We start from the raw sequence: 18730 nt of genomic DNA on the forward strand, positions 1-18730 counted from the left end.
TGCTTATCTTTGGTACTAAAGCCTAAACTGAACAAAATGAGATGCTCAATGCTCACCTACATTTATACCATAACTGTTTGTGGAATGGAAAATTTAAGAATATTACAAAAAATTGTAATTTAGTGGTGTGGACTAACATTTTAAAGTAAACTCTTCATTCTTAATTTGGCAGATTCCAAGTTATTTGATCTTGTCATCCAACTTCCCCCATCCACCACAATGGTAGCACCAGAAATAAAACCTGCTGCATCAGATGCCATATAGAAAGTGAGATCAGCCACTTCCCGTTTAGTGCCAAGACGACCAACAGGTATAGCTTTGCCTACAGCTTGAGACATTGGCCCAGCTATAAAATAATCATATTGAGCAAATTTACTGACATAATTGAGCTGATGCTGAATGAGCATGACACTTATTTATAGTGGCATGACCTTATGATGTTGGTTTCATACTTTCCTGCCGCTTGCCGCTTTGATGACGCCCAGAAATGCTAGCAGTGACCAATGGCAAGATATGTCAATCACTCCTCCGCTTTGCCCAAAGCGGCAAAAACGCTTGGAGTTCACTTCAATTTAACTTTAAAGCAATGCCACTCTGATGTAAGAAAACAGGATACAATTTTGGTACAGAGTGATAACACTGGTTTTCAATGTAATGCTGCTGCCGCTCAGCAGAGTTCCGCTTGGTGAGTGCTACTTGCAGAAAAATGCATGTGGCACAATGAAGCATCATAGCGCAGCGGCAAAGCAGCAGAAAGTATGAAACCAGCATAAAATTCTAATACATGTACAACAAAACTAACATTTTACAGTACACTCTTCAATTGCATTTTAGCAGATTCCAAACTATTTGGTGATGTCATCCAACTTCCCCCATCCACTACAATGGTATCACCCGATATAAAACCTGCCACATCAGATGCCATATATAAAGTGAGATCAGCCACGTCCCTCTTAGTCCCAAGACGACCAACGGGTATGGCTCGGGCTGCAGCGGCTCTAGACAATGAACCAGCTAGGAAATAATCATATATAATTGCTGACTTGAGTGAGCCGGATGTTGATAAAATTGATTGAATGAATGATGAATTAAATTCACCAGTTCAACTGACAAATACATGTGTGACATTCTAAGAATGACATGGATGAACTGACTTCAGGATGAAGATCTATTTCCAAGAAAGTCACCAAAACTTCAGATTTTAGAGTCAAGTCATTCACATAAGTCACTGTACAAATTGATTCACTGAATGTAACTTGATTCATTAATTGCATCTACATATTTCATTCGTTCACTTAATTTAACTGTGATCATTCATATGTGGGTGAAACAGGACGATGATTCTCCATGAGACTAAGTGTAAGTGAACACATGAAAGAAATGGACAAAGTTACGGATTTAAAAAAGAACTACATCCGTCAGACTAGAAAACAATCTGACAGCGAACTTAGCAAATCTGTGACAGTCGATCAGTCTGGCCAACAAAACCGTGTCATCGATTGGCAAGGGTCCAGAATTCTTAGCAAGGAAGGTGATGCTAGATCAAGAAGAATTATGGAATGCATATGGATAAGGAAGAAGTCATGGACAGAGACGAGGGGCCCATTTTCTAGGGCACATCTATGATCCCATCATCTCCGCAAGTAGTGTGACTTTGCAATCTTTCAAGCACGTGCTGTAATTACCGCCATTGCTTTGCAAAAGCCTTCTGGTGCATTGCTCAAAAAGTGATAAACCCCAAAACCCCAAAATGTGCTTCTTGCGCATGCATTTGCAGGGAGACCCTCATTTTGATAGAATGATGACGGATGCGTGCAAAGGGTCAATGAGTCTTTCACACTCTCAGCACATGCAGAGGTAGCAGGATGAGACCAAGGAGTATGTAACACACTGAGCTACAGCTAGGATTTGAACCTAAGACTATTAGTATTAGAATCCTGTTGATAATAATAATAATAATAAAAGACATTTATTGAAAGTGCACTAATGCATGCAAAAGCGGCCTCTAGGCGCTATAAAAACAAAGGTTTTTAAAACAACAGCAAAATTCAAATTACAAATAAATTCAATAACAATATAATACAAAAGTAATAAACTACAATAGATAAAATTAAACAACATGCTACACATAACCAAGGCAGTAATAACATCAGAACATTGCTTAAAAAACATTGTTGATCCCTGTGCCAACAACAATGTACTGTTAGCCAATGACGTTGATGCATTTTCGGAGGTCTAATAAAATAATACTTGATGTGTAATGGTGACCTGAACTTAGAGAAAATGATGACAGCCTTCAGAAGCACAATCATAAATATGCTTGTGCTTCTGAAGGCTAAATATAATATTCTAACGTACAGGCTGTATCAAAATGATTGGCAGACCTTCATGTACCCATCAGTTTCAAGTGACTATGGACAGGACTGGTATATCAAACTGAAGCATAAGATGCACCTAATGTGTAGATAAATGTTGCAAAAGGATGTAAACTATAAATTTCAATATGAACCAATAGTGCATTTCGAAGCAGCAGGCTTGTCAATAAACATGACAACTGATGGGTGCCAATCATTTTGATACAGCCTGTAAGCATTGTGCTTTTATGCATAGGTAGGTATTCCTCTGAGATCTGGAAAAAGGCGCCATATAAATCCAAAATTGATTGATTTATTTTATCTTTATATACAAGTTGCCTGCTATATTCAAAGGTTATTTTATAAAACACTTTGAAATTCATAACCATCAGACAAGATATTGTCCATTCGGCTTCCCCAGGGTAGTGATGTCAGTAATTTGTTGTAGTTACTTCACATGTACAGATGCAACGACTTTGATCACCCGTTTGAGCCAATGTACGTGATTAATATTGCACCCACTGGAGCACGCACCGATGTCACGGCTTCAAGGAAGCCAAATGTACTATAATGCAATGTACCAAATAAATAAATAAAAAATAAAAATATATGTTGGCATTATACAGAGCCTAGACTAAGCACTTTACATTAATTCTGCTGTCGTTAGAATCGTCAGCTGCCATACAATGCCCAATCGGTCAGCTCAATGGCCACTATTCCTAACAGCTCCCATTTCATCCCTGGGTAGAGAGAGGCAAGTGAGGTAAAGCTCCTTGCCCAAGTGCACAACACAACTCTTTTCCAACCATGATATTCAAACAACAGTTCCTGGTCCTATTCTATGAACCTCCACAATGAAAATATTCCAAGTCAGCAAAACATTTTGATATTCATTTCAAACAGAAATTTTATATACAATTAAATTGTGCTTTCCCGACACTGCCCTCTGTCTTGTCTTTCATCAGTTGATGAGTCTTTTTATGTATTTTGCAAATTCTTTTTCATGGAAGGCTACCTCCTGCCTTTTCCACCTCATGCTCTGTGTTTGTTTACCATTTGATGTTGATATGATAAAATAAATAAATTAATGAATGAACTTACTGGATGCATACTGCCCACATCTACCATAGGTCCTATTTAGCCTTTTGATCATAATCCCCATTTCATTTGCTTTGTGTTTTGGTGTGATTTAAATTTTGTTATGTATAATATGTATAATGCAATGATGTGAAATAGAATATGAATGTTTCTGTCGCCAGTTACACTTAGACATGTACTATAATGAGCCATTCCATACATATTTAAATCTATGAGACTGTGCTACCTATAGTCTATATATCTACCAGCACTAGTTTTGAAATTCAATGTGTGCTGCGTTGGCTTAGTGTGGTTTCTTGTGTGTACATATGCAGCACGTTGATCGTGCATAAAAGTATGTATATGCACCAAGTAACGCTAAGCTAATGCAGAACACGCTGAACTTCAAAGCTAGTGCTGCTGACTGGAGGTAGATATATAGACTATACCTACCTAAATCACCTAAAGTTTATTCGGCTTATAATAGAAGAAAATTATTTGTTTTTTGTTACTGCACTCATCAATAAAGTCACAACTTTACATAAACTTGCGCCAGTCACACATTATGCAACACACAACTAGCGTAAGTGACGTGACTGTGTGCACGCCATTCTATATCAATACACTGTGCAATGAGTCTTATTTTTTCACCTATTATAAGCCAAACAAACTTTAAATTCTTCCCCTGTTAGTAGGTCCTGACAAGATTAGTAGGTGCTGACCAGGGGTAGCACTAACTTGCACCATGGGTCATTAACTCATCATAGGCACATTTGAAGCTTTTCAAGCTTAAAATTACCATTCAGAGGTTGAGCAGTTTGAACACATTTTCTATTCTTGTTGGATATTTTGAAAAACCTAGCTCTACCCCTGGTCTTGACTTGATTCATTTAAGGTGAATCCTCCATGTTTGCAAGCACAATGTTCTTGAGTATAGACTTCCATTGAGTAATGTGGTTTCTGAAATATTTTTTATTACCAAGTATAACATTTGTAGGGTGTAAGGACTTGAACAGACAGATGCAATTACAATGTACAATACCCCAGTGAAGTTGATAGTAAATATATCATTTGAATGAACACAGATGCCAACAGCTGTACGTGATCCAACCGTGATCGTATTTCAAAATGCAACGCAAACTCATGACCTTGCCTACTTATTGAAAAGACTAACCAATCACAAGTGAGCTGGTTCACTTCAACATTACACACATGTGGGCGTTCATCACACAGAATATGTGGACAATAAGAATGTAGTTGACTTCCTTTGTTGTTTATATTTAATATGTTGTTTTATGTTTATCTCGATTGTAGTTTTTTGGTTATATTTTGTGTACAATGTAATTTGGTCTCCAGGCCGCGATTTTGTGCGAATGAAATTGTATCATATCACATATCACACTGTTGGCAACTGTGTTCATTCAAACTCTATTCGCCAATCGCACGGTCATCTCAAAATGAGTTTCTACCCGCAAAGTGCATGCTGTGAGTGTGCACACCTGTCACTCACATGCTTTAATTACTGTATACGTTTTGCACAAAAAAATGCACATTTTGTGCATGGGCTTGCAAGGAGAACCTTGTTTTGGTAGCAAGATGGCAGATCTGTGCAAAGGGTGAATAGGCTATCTCTTATGGCTTGCTTACAGGAAGGATAAACCTCAATAAACCGTGTATACGAATACTATGATCAGTTTGTAATAGGCAGGACTCACAACACTGTGGATTTATTTAGAATGACATACATACAGCTTAGCGCAGTATACCTATGGGAACTGTGACTGACCTGCACTTCATTGAATTCCCACCATTATAAGCTGATCATAGTATATAGGTTTCATTGATACTTACCTAGCTTTCTCATCCCTTCTGTATCTGCTATAGGTCCTGGTGCTATGCCCACTACACGTATACCATACTGACCCCATTCATTGCACAGTGTCTTTGTCATGGAATCTAGATAGAATTCAACAGCAGAATATCTCAGTGCAAAATAGGTGTAGTAATGGCTATTCCAGTTGAAATGGAAGACATGACCTTAATCTCCCACATAGGGGGTGTAGATTTCAAATGAGGTTTCCTGAAAACTCCATTAGAAGTCTACACCCCTGTGTAGGAGATTAAGGTCATGCCATCCATAACAGGAATGGCTTGATCAAGGAGGTCAGTCTGGAGGGTCCAGACTATTCCATGTTTGTATAATGTCCTCAAGAAGGGCAAAATAGTGTACCTTAGTTTATTTCTCTATAGGCCCAGCATCATGTTCTGTGTTTAAAACCTTTGTAATGCTGAAGGCCAGGTTAAAAACGCCAATTACTACAGATTCCAGAAAAATACAGCACTCATTTTTTTGGATTAAAGAATCTTATCCTGTTTTGCTAAATGAAACATACCTATAATCCTTACATTTGAAATTATTTGTTAAAGGCCCATTCAGTGATTTGCTCAACCGGACAATCGTAAAAATCATCAAAATTCAGATTTTGCTACTTTTGTCATTGTCATAGATGTGCTAACATAGCCTGCTAGTGGTTCAGCCGAAAGCTGTGTATTTCAGACAAAATAAGGCATTTTACATGAATCTGTAATGAATAGGGCTTCAACTTTGTCAATACTGCTGTTTTCTTTGTTTTTTGGCCAAAATTTTCATTTCAAAATACCAAATGACAATTTGAATGACTTACCCTTCACTTTTAGCAATTTATAAACAACATTGAAGAGATTCATCAGGATTGTCTATATAAATTATTACTAGAGTTCTTATAACAAATTGTGAGTACCTGGATTTGTTATGAGAACTCTAATAATAATTTATAAACAATTTTAATTTTTTTCGCTGGGATCACTGAATGGGACTTACGCTGGTGGCATGGATAATATCGTTGTATGTAAAGACAATATGTCAAATGTTACCTATTGCAGCTTTTGCAGCTGATGCATGGAGTTGGAATAAAGAGCCTTTGTATGGAAGAGTTGCACTGATGTTGATAATCACACCACCATGATCCTGAAAGTAAGAATGTTAGAAACAAAATTACTTTAAACCTCTGCACAACCATTTAATTTGCATCTAGATTGAAGTACACTATTGCAGTTGCTATAAAGGAGACCTGCTAACAGAAGCTCTGTCAATTTTGAAAACATATTTCAATTCAGTAATAACAGAATAAACAATATGAATTTTTGTGTTTACCATCCTCTACCATGTGATAGACAACAGGCAAGTACAATATTTTGAGTAGTGGATGCCAGCCATGGGTGTCTACTGTCTATTCTTCCAGAAAATCTAAATTATTCCTCAAACTACCATGCTGTGGCGCATACTTCCTCAGATTCTAACCCAACCAGACTCTCACAGAAATGGACCCAATATAAGGTAAAAATGTCTGCTGGTTGCTATCTACATGTACCATACTTGTCCTTGTTTCCTCCCTTCCCTGATTGAATGTAGGTATTTGTCACACCCAGAAACTTTTCATATACAACCGTTAGCTAATTGTTTGCAGTGGCATAGATTTCTTTTTGACATGGGGGGATGGGGTTGGAAACAATTCTTGAAGTATACTGAATCCAGCACCTTTTGGTGACCAAATAAGTTTATGGTACAAGTGAGTGTCAAGCAAGCGAAAATGTTGGCATTTTGAAGCTAAAATGATGAAATATGGTGCAAAAAGTCAGAAACCCACATACAGGTGTCAACATTGGGGGGATGATTGTATGGACCCTCCCCCTGGCAAATTTTTGGGTGATTGTGTTCCGGCGCCCCCTGGTATCTACACCTATGATTGTTTGGGGTGAATAACAGAAGAATAGATGCTCCTGACCTCCAGCGCAAGAAGCGCAATATCATTTATTCTAATTCTTAGTCAGTTAAATATTATTAAATAAATATTTTTTTGAGCAAGAAGTATGTTACCATCATAAAAACTCCCCTTATTCTAAAATGAACGAAACTTGCTTCAACTTTAAGTCTTCAGATGCGCATACTGCAAGCGCATGCAAGTATTACACACTAGGTCTTTGCTTACAACACGATATATTAATGCACCTCCACAAGCATCTTGTGCTTTATCCACACTTGTGATAACACAGAGTTATCTACCGCCAGATAGATGACACCCAAATCATGTGATTGTCCAATCAGATGTGTCTATACAAATTAGACCCCTCCCACTGAATAACAATTTCACTTAATGTACAAGTACAGAGTAAAGGTAAGAGATGCCCAATGATGATAAGCACCTTTTTAAACCAGAACATTCTAAACAATGAAGAGCAAATGCAAGCTATTGACAGACCTTGCATGTGTATCTTAGAGTCAAGGAACTTTGGTCATCATTACAGCACATTGTTACAGCTCTATATATAATTGTTGATCTTAATACTGACCTTAAGATATGTATCGAATACAGCTTTGCTAACATTGAATGTGCCAATGGTATCTATCTCAATAACCGTCTTGAATGCATTGAAGGACATACTGCTTGCTGGACATATGAAATTACCAGCCGCACTGTTGACAAGGATGTCAATTCTGCCGTAATGACTGAGTGCTTGGTCAACTGCTGCTAACACATCTTGTGGCTGGAAAAATAAAATAGACAGGGTTTAAAAATCTTAAATTCTTAACCTACCAACAATTATTTTTCAGTAACTTTGCCACACATTCACTGGCTTTTCATCATACTGCACAGAAATTGGTGGTTTAAAAAAAAAGCGCAATGATTTATAGTGCGCTACGCACGGGCACAACACCTAAATGTGGACCCACAAGCCTCAGCACACTTCATACATTGCCACTGAGTGCGCTGACCACTACAGCCTCATATCATTCCATAAATGTGACCATCCACCACGAAGTGGAAGTAAAGTCGGCTCTAGATCATTTTCTGTTTAATTGCAGATTTTGAAAGAATGCACTTTAAGCTTTAAAATGACACCTCGACCAGCTTCATCGGACATCTGGAAGTGAAGTTATGGTTCATCAAAGGTCAAATTTCTTATATATTTTACATAGAAATCCATATAATGTTTTTGATTGTATCTCAAAATGGAAAATGCTGACTTTACGACCAGTTTGTGGTGGATGGGCACAAATATTAAACAACAACACAGGGAATGGCAGCTAAGAAGTGCACACCTAAACATTCAGAGGTGACCTTCGCAGGGAGGATCAGCTCCCAGAGTTTCTTACAGGTATAGTCGAACGCCTTATCAATTATTTGAAGCAAAGTCAAGAGGGGTGTGATAGCAGGAAGGACAGACCTCCCTTCTTATCCAGTGATAGCTGCTCAGTTCCTCCTTGAATTAATTAATTAATTAATTAAATATTTCTTTAACCAGGGTAGCCCTTCCTTCAATATTTGGTACTGTTCTCCATTGGGGCCCTGAGATTAAATTCCTTGCCAATGAGCGTTACTGGGTGAGTTCAAAATTTGTAATTCAAATGTTTTGTGTAAAGCGTTTTGTGTTTGCTGGGTAAGTTTCAACCAAAATCCAAGACACGCACCCCGGATATGGAATTCTCTACCTCGTGACATCAGGGAAGCTGGTACACTCCAGCTTTTCAAAACAAATCTGAAAACATACCTGTTCAAGTAGTTATTATCCAATTGTCATGACATATATGATGCTTTGTATTGTTTGTATTAGTTGATGTCTCTAGTTCATGTACCTGTATATATTTTCTTGTAAAGCGCTCCGTTCTTTGTGGGGCGCTCAATAAATGCCTATTATGTTATGTTATGCAAGTTACATACTTGTTGTAAAACACAGCCCCTGGGAAGCCCAGCTTGAGGGCTGATCTGGACCTTTCTGTGTATAAATAAAAATTGAATTGAATTGAATTGTAATTCGCATTTTGTCATTAAATTCTACTACTGTATGATTATAAACACTCACAATAACAAATGTTACAAATATCGTATCATTTTAATCTTACGTTTCTGGCGTCCATCTTCACCGCTAAACATTCCTGACCAGTGGCTGCTTCCAACTTGCGAGCAGACTACAAATAAGCAAAAAAAAGATTAAGAAAGACTTGAAAACGTATTAAAAAGATAACTTGTCTCATTTATTTTATCTTCAACGAAAGTGCATTCCTGACAAATACATATACCGAATAAATTGAATGTCAGCAGATCACAGCAGAGGCAAAAATATGCATAATGGATACAAAAAATTTTCATTAAGCAAAAAAATACCCCTTGCAATGACATCTTCTCTTTCAAGTCCGATACCTGTCTTAATAAATACAGTTGATTGGTTGATTGATTTATTTATATGTATTTTGATTGAGTGATTGATTGCCTGATAGATTGATCAATTTGATTGATTGATCATACCCTCATGAATGTATACCTACCTCTCTAAGTCTGTCCAATTTCCTACTTGCTATGACTGTTTTACATCCATGTCTAGAAAATAAAATGGGAATAAAAAGTACAATGGATTTGACATAATGTACTGTAAGTGCGCTGTTTGGAAAATTTGTACAGAAATCTTGATAATAGATACCAGTTGATATTTTTTTCACATTTCATGGTAAATTCCATAAAAGCCTGCAAAATATTATTGACCCATAGAGTTAAGCGTTTTGAAAACAAACCAAAAACTGTTCAGAACCATACAAACTTCAATTTTCCTTCAGGTGACAAGAAAACCTGTTCTACATGCCTGACTGACCAAATCTTTCCTTTTAGCTGTATGCAATGGTTTTTGGCCAAAGTGGATTGACTTTGAATGAAAAAAAAAAAAAAAAATATAGAAAAATTTCAAAATGTGTTTGCAAAAAGTGTTCAGGATATTTTTTTGTCAAATTTGTCAGCTTTCAATGACCTTTTCAAGTTATTTAGCCTCTTCCAGAAAAAAAAAACTTCCTGACCCAGCATTTTATTACCAGCACAACAGTTCTTCCTTTTCTGTGAAAAATAACTCAAATCCACTCTTTTAACAGTTTTCCAAGTACACTTAATCATGTTGTCCATGCTTTCTTCCACAAATAATGGGAATATTATGGAGTTGGGCCCTTCTTCCACTGAGGTATTCAATTTTAACTTAGAACGAAATTTATAATTTTCTCCAAAAATGGAAATGAGGCAGCATGTACCAAGACTGTAATATTTTTTGTGCAATATCATGAAGAGCACCAATATCATCCATTATTATGTTTTGATGAGTCAAAGTGTGTGAAAATATTGGATCCAAAACATAATAATGATAAAATTGGATGCTTTACGCCCAATATTTATTGGTCTCGCTATGATGAGTTTTAAAATATTGGACTCGACTATGTCTCGTCCAATATTTTAAAACTGTGGGCTCAATCAATCCAATTTCATATCAAATTTATGCTATCTCAAGATTAAATTGTTCTAACTTCAATGGCTGCCATCTGTCAAATTTTCTTTTCTTACTGATAGTGATTGTGTTTATATTTGCATCATTTGTAAATCTCTATAGACCATATAATTTTAGTTTACTTTCATCTAATGCGTTCAGCTTTGGTTTGTGAGGCAGCTATTGTAGTTAGAACAAATTAATAATCAAAATGTGTCCATAGCTTACCTACCTCATTAATGTTTCTGTGATTGTGAACCCGATTCCTGATCCTCCTCCAGTAACGAAAGCGACCTTGTCTCTATGATATTAATGTAAAATTAAACCAAGCTATTATTAATACATTACAAATTATCAGTATACATGTAGACCAAACAAAGACTAAATACAAATATCATCATTGTTAGAAATAAATAAAAAATGTCTACCCCAAACACCCCAGCTAAAGCCAGTGTCAAATGTCCTCACTATTGTACTGGCAAGTCCTGTAGAAGTAAGCTTAGCATTTTTGGTAAAAATCACATTTTTAACTCAAATTATTCTTGCATGATGTTTGGCTCCAAATAAGTCATGTCAAATGTAAAGGCTGTGGTAGTGCCAGAGCTTTTGCCCAGGTTATGTCATTATTATGTTTTGATGAATCCAAGTGTGTGAAAATATTGGATCCAACACATAATAATGATAAAATCGGATGCTTTACGCCCAATATTATTGGTCTCGCTATGAGTTTTAAAGAAGAAGGAAATTGCTATGCAGTTAGCCAAAGTTTGGCTGGACTAAAAAAAACCAGTAAGATTTCAAGACCTAGCCGTAGTAACAGCTTGGTAAGAAAGAAACAGTTAGATTTCAAGACCTAGCCTCACATAGTAATCGCGCGTAATGAGAATGCTTCATTTTGACATTAAAGAAAACCAAAAAAAAAAGTAATACCGTACTGACGCGAGTATAGTCCCACCCTGTTTTTGGGTGAACATTTTTCAAAATTGGGGGTGGGACTATACTCAATTTCAAAAAAAAAAAAAAAAATGTTTAAGTTTTTTATTTTTTCGGTTTTGTAGTGTCCCTGGAACTAGATCTAAATGCTAGGATCATTCATGGTTGACCTAAAATAAAAAATATAAAAAAATTCAAGATATTTTGTATTTTAATATGAAAATTGATAATTTGTATTCATGTCATACTCTATTAATGATTTCAAAATGCATTCAAATTCAATGCATTTTGAAATCATTAATAAAGTATGACATGAATACAAAGATCAATTTTCATATTAAAAATACAAAACATCTTGAATTTTTTTTTTTAAGGTCAACCATGAATGATAACATTAGGTCTAGAAATGAGACTCAAAGCGAAAAAATAAATAACTTTTTAATTTCTGAAATTTTTCGAAAATTTGGGGGTGGGACTTTACTCGAAGGTGGGACTATACTCGCATCAGTACGGTAATAACAAATTGTAAGAATTTGCTGCAAGGGCTTAATGCAGCCAGTCAGTGTGTAATACACACCCAGTTTTATAAACCCTGATTTTTGAATTTACACACCCAAACCTTCTTCAAATCCTACCTAAGACCAGCGTTCGAAATAGGGCCGGTCAGCCGGCCATTGGCCTGTAACTTTTTGGCCTGACCGGTAACTTTTCTGACTGGCATCTAGTTGCCAGCCCGGCTGGCGGTAACTTTTTAAGGTCAAGCCCGGCTGGCCTGTAACTTTTTGAGGTATATTTCGAACACTGCCTAAGACCTTGATTTGCTGTTTAAGTCCAGGGGGGGCACTTCAATATGAAATGGATATAGGTGTAGGGCTGGCACTTTCGCACTAAGGGGCATTCGGAGAGAGCAAAATGTAAAAAATATAGGCTCACTGGGTGAGAGCATGATTTTTGGCATTCGGTGAGAGCAAAATGTAAAAAATATGGGGTCATTGGGTGAGAACATGACCTTTTTCTTAAATGGAATCTTTGGGTAAGAGCCGAAACAGCGCCACAGAAACCTCGAAAATCGAATTTCTAGTTCTAAATGGCTTCAAATTTCTTTGTTTGTTCAAAATAAGTAACAAAATCAGTGATAAATGAAAGTTGCTGTTCAAATTGAACTTGTAAAGGTCTTTGGGTGACAGATCAAATGGAAAAATAGGGGTCTTGGGTGACAGAGCATGTGTTAAGTAAAAAAATATGGGGTCTTTGGGTGACAGCGGCGCTTAAAAAGGGGGTCTTAACAGCCCTACATACGCGTCACCTCCAAAGTGGGAGTCCCCCCCCCCCCGGGTTTAAGTGTAGTAAAGTATAGCCTTTTTGTTTTTCTTTTCCTTATTACACAGCCGTGACGTTAGTCACGGCTGTGTCTTTTTTCTTACAGGTTCTTTCTTCTTTCTTTCTTTCTTCTTTCTTTCTGCCGACCACTACATTTGCTCTAGCACTTACATGCTTACACCGATTTTGACCCAACTTGGTCACAACTATCATTGACCATGCCCCTATATGTCATATGAAACTTGTGGGGTCAAAGGTCACGCAGGGGTCATAGGGGTCAAAAACGTGATTTCAACTCAAAATGCTTCTTCTCTCACAGATTACGTAGGACAGTGACGCCACTTGCACACATGCATTGTTATTACCCAGTGTCTATGGGGTCCTCACAGATTTGGGGTCAAAAGGTCATTTAGGGGTCACTTCGGTAAAAAAGCGAAAAACCTTCAAAATTTTTTATTTGCTAAGAAAAACATAGGACAGTAACGGTATGTTCACACATAAATTGTAGTTACTCTGTGTATATGTGGAATTTTTTTATTTAGGGTCAAAGGTCATTAAGGGGCCACTTCCGATATAAAGCGAAATACCTTTAAAATGCTTCTTCTCCCACAAATTACGTGGGACAGTGACACCACTTGCACACATGCATTGTTATTACCCAGTGTCTATGGGGTCCTCACAGATTTGGGGTCAAAGGTCATTAAGGAGGCACTTCGGTATAAATTGAAAACCCTTCAAAAATTTTTTATTTGCTAAGAAAAACATAGGACAGTAACGATATGTTCACACATGAATTGGGGTTACCCAATTCATATGTGGTATTTTTTTATTTGGGGTCAAAGGTCATTAAGGGGTCACTTCCAGTCTGAGACGAAAAACCTTCAAAATGCACCTTCTGCTACAAGTAACATAGCAAAGTGGTGTCACGTGCACCCATGCATTGACATTAGCCAATGTCTATCGCGTTTTCATATATTTTGGGGTCAAAGGTCAATAGGGGCCACAACACGGCTGTGTTCGTGGTCTTAGACCACAGCTAAGTCTAGTTCTATTTTAGTTTTGTAAGGAATTTGGGAAAATATCCATGGATAATCCCTTACTTTTATGAAAATGCTGTTGTCCTTCGTTTTAAAATAATGAATGTAGCCACAAACTGACAAAAAAGATGTTATACATCAGTTCGGGGGCACTGCTAATTCAAAGACGTCTCTGATATCAAAAGGCGGGTCAGTGATTTCACATCTGGGGTCTGTGATATCACATACGTCGTCTTTTTTTTACAGTTTGGGGCTAGATGCAGCATATCGGAAAGAAGGTGACTGTATCGGAATATGCTTTCCTATGTTTAGCAAATATCTGCCTGTGCAAACATCATATCTATCTGTGCAAATTCTGACAAATGGTCCCAGAAAACACTTAGATTGGCAAAATCGAGCCATATCCAACGTTTTGAAGTAACAAAAATCCCAAGTCATGGGGGAGTGAATATTTTGGCAAGGCAAAAAAAGTAGGAACAATGAATTTTGGCCAGTCAGCGAGGGGGCAGGGGCGATTTTTGGCACGCATTGTGGCGGCAACTTCAAAAATATATTCAAAATGACTTGAAAATGGTAGGCCCCTACGGAAGCGTTCAGGCCTAACCTCGTGGCCTGACTCTACACACGTGCATGGGATAAATTCTGGAGGAGAAATATGGACACTTGTATTTTATTGATAGGGGTAGGGTTATGTTATGATTAGGTGGCTCAAAATAGATCAACAAATTACGGTAAACCAGGCGCGTGCCCCAGGGAGTGGGGCTTTGGGGCCTGCAGCCCCGGTCTTAAAAAAAATGAGGGAGACAGAGAGAGAAAGAGAGAAGGGAGAGGAGGGAGAGGAAGGGGAGTGATAGAGCAGTGGCATAGCCAGGCCCGTTTTTTTGCGGGTGCTGATTTTGAAAAAGTGTTTCTTTTTTTTTTTTTCCAGGGGCGATTTTGTAAAAAGTGGACCTTCTTCACAAACTTTGGACCTTTTTTGACTAAAAAGCATAAAAATAGTCCCAAACAAAAATGTTTGGTAGACTCATAACCGGTGCGATCTTACCTTTCCGATGTTGATTAAGATACTTCTTGCATCGATCCCGAGATGCGGAAAAAACCAATAGTCATTTTGTCCCACATAAATGAATAAATAACAAAACCCCGATCCCCAGTGGACTCACCCATTCGGTGACGTCACACACGATAATCATCCCTTATCCGACTTGGGCAGCCCCTACTCGGCCAAACTTGTAGGGGCGGCGGGGTCGGGATAATCAACATCGGAAAGGTAAGATCGCACGGTTATGAGTCTACCAAACATTTTTGTTTGGGACTAGACTCAGTACACCGGTCGATCTTACCGTTTCGATGTTGATTAAGATACTTCTTGCATCAACATCTGAAAGATCGATCTAGCAAGTAACCGACGGATGGAGGTACAAGATTGGCCAGCATCTGATAAGGATCGGGAGAGTGGGTAGCATGGTAATCGCGAGGTCAAACTATTTCCCCCCCTCACGGCCGGGAAACAGAAAGACTACGTGAACAGACAAAAACCCCTGAACTGAAAGTTCAGTGGTTAAGAATAGAAACACTGGTTCTTACCATGTTGGAATTCTGATTGTCCGCAACACACCTGATACCCAACCACCATATTATCTCCCAGAATAGCCCTGGAGAACTTATCGCCTGGTCGTTGGTTTACGCGTTTTTTGTAGTAAACCGTGGAAAAGGACGACGGGTTCTTCCAAGACACAGCCTGACAAATCTCTTCTATGGGGACCCCCTATGGTAGGCCCACGAAGATGAGATAGATCTGGTTGAGTGGGCCTTGGGGCGGCGTCTTTTGCCGCCCCGAGTCCACCAACACCTGGACCAGCCACCGTGCCAGAGTCTGTTTAGCGGCTGGACCGTGCGGTTCTGCGTGAGTGATAAATAAGCGGTCATGAGCCCCTCTTAAGGTGTGTGTTCGGCCAAGGTAGTGCTGTAAGCGCCCTCACCGGGCACCACAACCTGTCTTGGCTATTGATGAACCCTGCCCAATACTGGGGAGGAAGAGGGCGAAGTGTCGGAATGTACTTCGCTCATTTTTGCAAGGAAATCCGGGCGAAGAAACAGCGTCGCTCCGTTGTTAGTAAACACGGAGGCTGACTTGAGACTGCGTGCAACTCTGAGCAGCGCCGTCCGAAAACGCCAGAAGAAAGGCCGCCTTAAGAGTGGCGTATTTAAGGGTCGCTTTGACAGGGGCTCAAAAAGGGGACCCTTAATATACTCCAAGACTGTGTTGAGGTCCCATGGAGGGACCACCTTCCTTGCCGGCGGGCGCTCGTTGAACATACCGTCGAGAAGAAGACTTAGGGACCCATCTGAATTGATAGTCGACCCGTCTTCAAATCCCGATGAATCGAGAGAATGGCTGACTTATAGTTGGCTATCGTTGCCTGCTGAAGTCCTGACCTGAACTTTTCTGTCAGAAAATCTGCCACTAGAGGCACAGGGGCTCTAGTGGGAGATGTATTCTCTCATCGCACCATGCGTAGTAGGGAGCCAAACGCTGACTATCCGTACGGAGGGTAGCATCTCGTCCACCCCCGGCGATGAGAGAAGCAGCTTCTGATGAAAAGCCTCCCTCCGCCGCGCGTTCCCTGATAAGGGCCATGCAGCTAACTGCAGGTGCTCTAGTGGTAGACTTGGTACCTCTCCTCCGGGCATCCGGAGTAGATTTGGTAACTCGGGGAGTACTCGCGGCTGAGCCGCTAGTAGATCCACCATCGGTCGAAACCACAGGTGTTTCGGCCAGAGCGGTGCTATCAGAATGCCGTTGCAATCCTCCCTCCCGATCTTGGTCACCACCCTTGCGAGCAGTGAGATCGGGGGGAAAGCGTAAGCAGTCATTCCTCCCCAGTCTCCGGACAGAGCGTCCCCGGCGAATGCCTGTGGGTCTGCGACCCTTGAGCAATACACGGCAGCTGATGATTTCGATGAGATGCGAACAAATCTATCGAGGGTGGTACATCACCTCGAAGATCGTCTGGGCGACCTGCGGAGCAAGGGACCATTCTGTAGGTCCCGACACCTTTCCTCGTGACAGATCGTCCGCGAGGATGTTGGTGACTCCCGCTATGTGCATCGCTCTCAACGTAATCTGCCTGGCCTTGCACCACCCTATCAGGCGAAAAGTGCGTGCAGGCATAACCGTGGTGACCTGGTGCCCCCTTGTCTGTTGAGGTAGGCCACCACGGTTGTGTTGTCTGTTTGGACAACGATATGAGATCCCACGATCACCTTCTCGAAATGCTGGAGAGTTCTCTCCACTGCCCAAAGTTCGAGAAGGTTGATATGGAACTCCGTCTCCGTGGCCGACCATAGGCCGAGACTGAGTCCCGTGGATGTGGCCCCCCAGCCCAGCTTTGACGCGTCGGTCGTCACTACGTGGCCGCACCGCTGGTGCAGGAAACCTGACACCTTGAGTCAAATTGGGCTGATGGGTCCACCACCAGAGTTCCTCTCAGCGATCTCCGACATCGGAACCGCGCGGGCTATTGGGATCCGACGGGGCCTGTAAAAGGCTAGAAGGTGTAGTTGTATAGGCCTCATGTGAAAGCGGCAGTGCGGTACGGGGTCCACCATACTGGCCATAAGGCCCAAAACCTTCATCCATGCCACAGCGGGTGCCCCCTCTGACTCGGCCAAGAGTCGGGCACACCTCGCCATGTTCGTCACCCTCTCGGGTGAGGGCACCGCGATCCCCTCCTTGAGGTTGATCTGGGCCCCTAAGAATAGTGGTGTCTCGTCGGGACCAGATTGGATTTCTTGGCGTTGATCAGAAATCCCAGGTCCCGCACCGTCACGGACTACTAACTCCACGAGACACTGTGTCTCCAGCGGGTGCGTCCGTAAATGAACCAATCGTCCAGGTAGCAACACATGTTGACTCCCCTGCGCTTCAGGTGCGCTGCCACCGCCCTGACCAGGAGTGTAAACACTCTGGGGAGGTGGACAAGCGAATGGCAGGCATCGAAACTGGTAAGTTTGACCCTGTACCTTGAAGCGTAGAAACCTCTGATCTTGAGGTGCGATCGGAACATGCAGATATGCGTCCGAGAGATCTAGCGATGCCGCCCACATACCCTTGATGGGGCAGGCTAGCACCGGCGAGTCTCCATTCTGAACCTCTTGGGCCTGATGAACTCGTTCAGCGGCTTGAGGTTCAGAATGGGCCTCAATCGCCGGTCTTCTTTGGAGCCAGAAAAAGCGTGCTCCAAAACCCCTTGGTGAAAGGGGGTAGACCGGGACAATCGCTTGCCGTGAGAAGCTGAGTGACCTCTGACAGTAGTGCCCGACGCTGGGGGCCGTCTGGCGGCACTACCGTGGACCTCTGAATCGTGCAGGCGCACGAGGGGTGGCTGGTAAATTCCAGCCTGTAACCCCCACTGACCACTGACAATACCCAGGCGCCGGTGAGATGGCATGCCATCTCTGGGCGTAATGCAATCAGCGGCCGCCCACAGGGGAATCCCTGTGGAAGTCAAACCTGCCGGCATGGACTGTCGACCGCCCGTGCCCTCAGGACCGATCTGGTTTGCCACCCTTAGAAGAACGGCTCTTCTTGGGGGCTTGCCATCTGGTCCAGCACTACTCTTGCGCTTCCCAGATTTCTTGGGAGGTGCTGGAGTAGCCTCGGGCTCG

General features: G+C 40.8%; 1 protein-coding gene across 3 annotated transcripts in view; it reads right to left on the bottom strand.

Moving 5' to 3' along the window:
• The window catches only part of LOC140156731 (peroxisomal 2,4-dienoyl-CoA reductase [(3E)-enoyl-CoA-producing]-like), a 29241-nt gene that overhangs the window by 2807 nt on the left and 7704 nt on the right, over positions 1 to 18730 (bottom strand). Inside the window, exons 2-8 of one of the 3 annotated variants that reach the window (XM_072179673.1) lie at positions 11002 to 11070; positions 9796 to 9847; positions 9373 to 9438; positions 7821 to 8015; positions 6345 to 6438; positions 5283 to 5387; positions 138 to 346 (exon numbers count right to left, since the gene is read on the bottom strand). In XM_072179673.1, the coding sequence (XP_072035774.1) occupies positions 141 to 346; positions 5283 to 5387; positions 6345 to 6438; positions 7821 to 8015; positions 9373 to 9438; positions 9796 to 9847; positions 11002 to 11070 (787 nt within the window). In that variant the 3' untranslated portion in view covers positions 138 to 140. Of the gene's footprint in view, positions 1 to 137; positions 347 to 802; positions 1015 to 5282; positions 5388 to 6344; positions 6439 to 7820; positions 8016 to 9372; positions 9439 to 9795; positions 9848 to 11001; positions 11071 to 18730 lie in introns of all 3 variants that reach the window. The other 2 variants (XM_072179672.1, XM_072179674.1) reach the window with 2 other exon arrangements.

This window comes from Amphiura filiformis, chromosome 7 (genome assembly GCF_039555335.1).
Source record: "Amphiura filiformis chromosome 7, Afil_fr2py, whole genome shotgun sequence".
Classification (NCBI taxonomy): Eukaryota; Metazoa; Echinodermata; class Ophiuroidea; order Amphilepidida; family Amphiuridae; genus Amphiura; species Amphiura filiformis.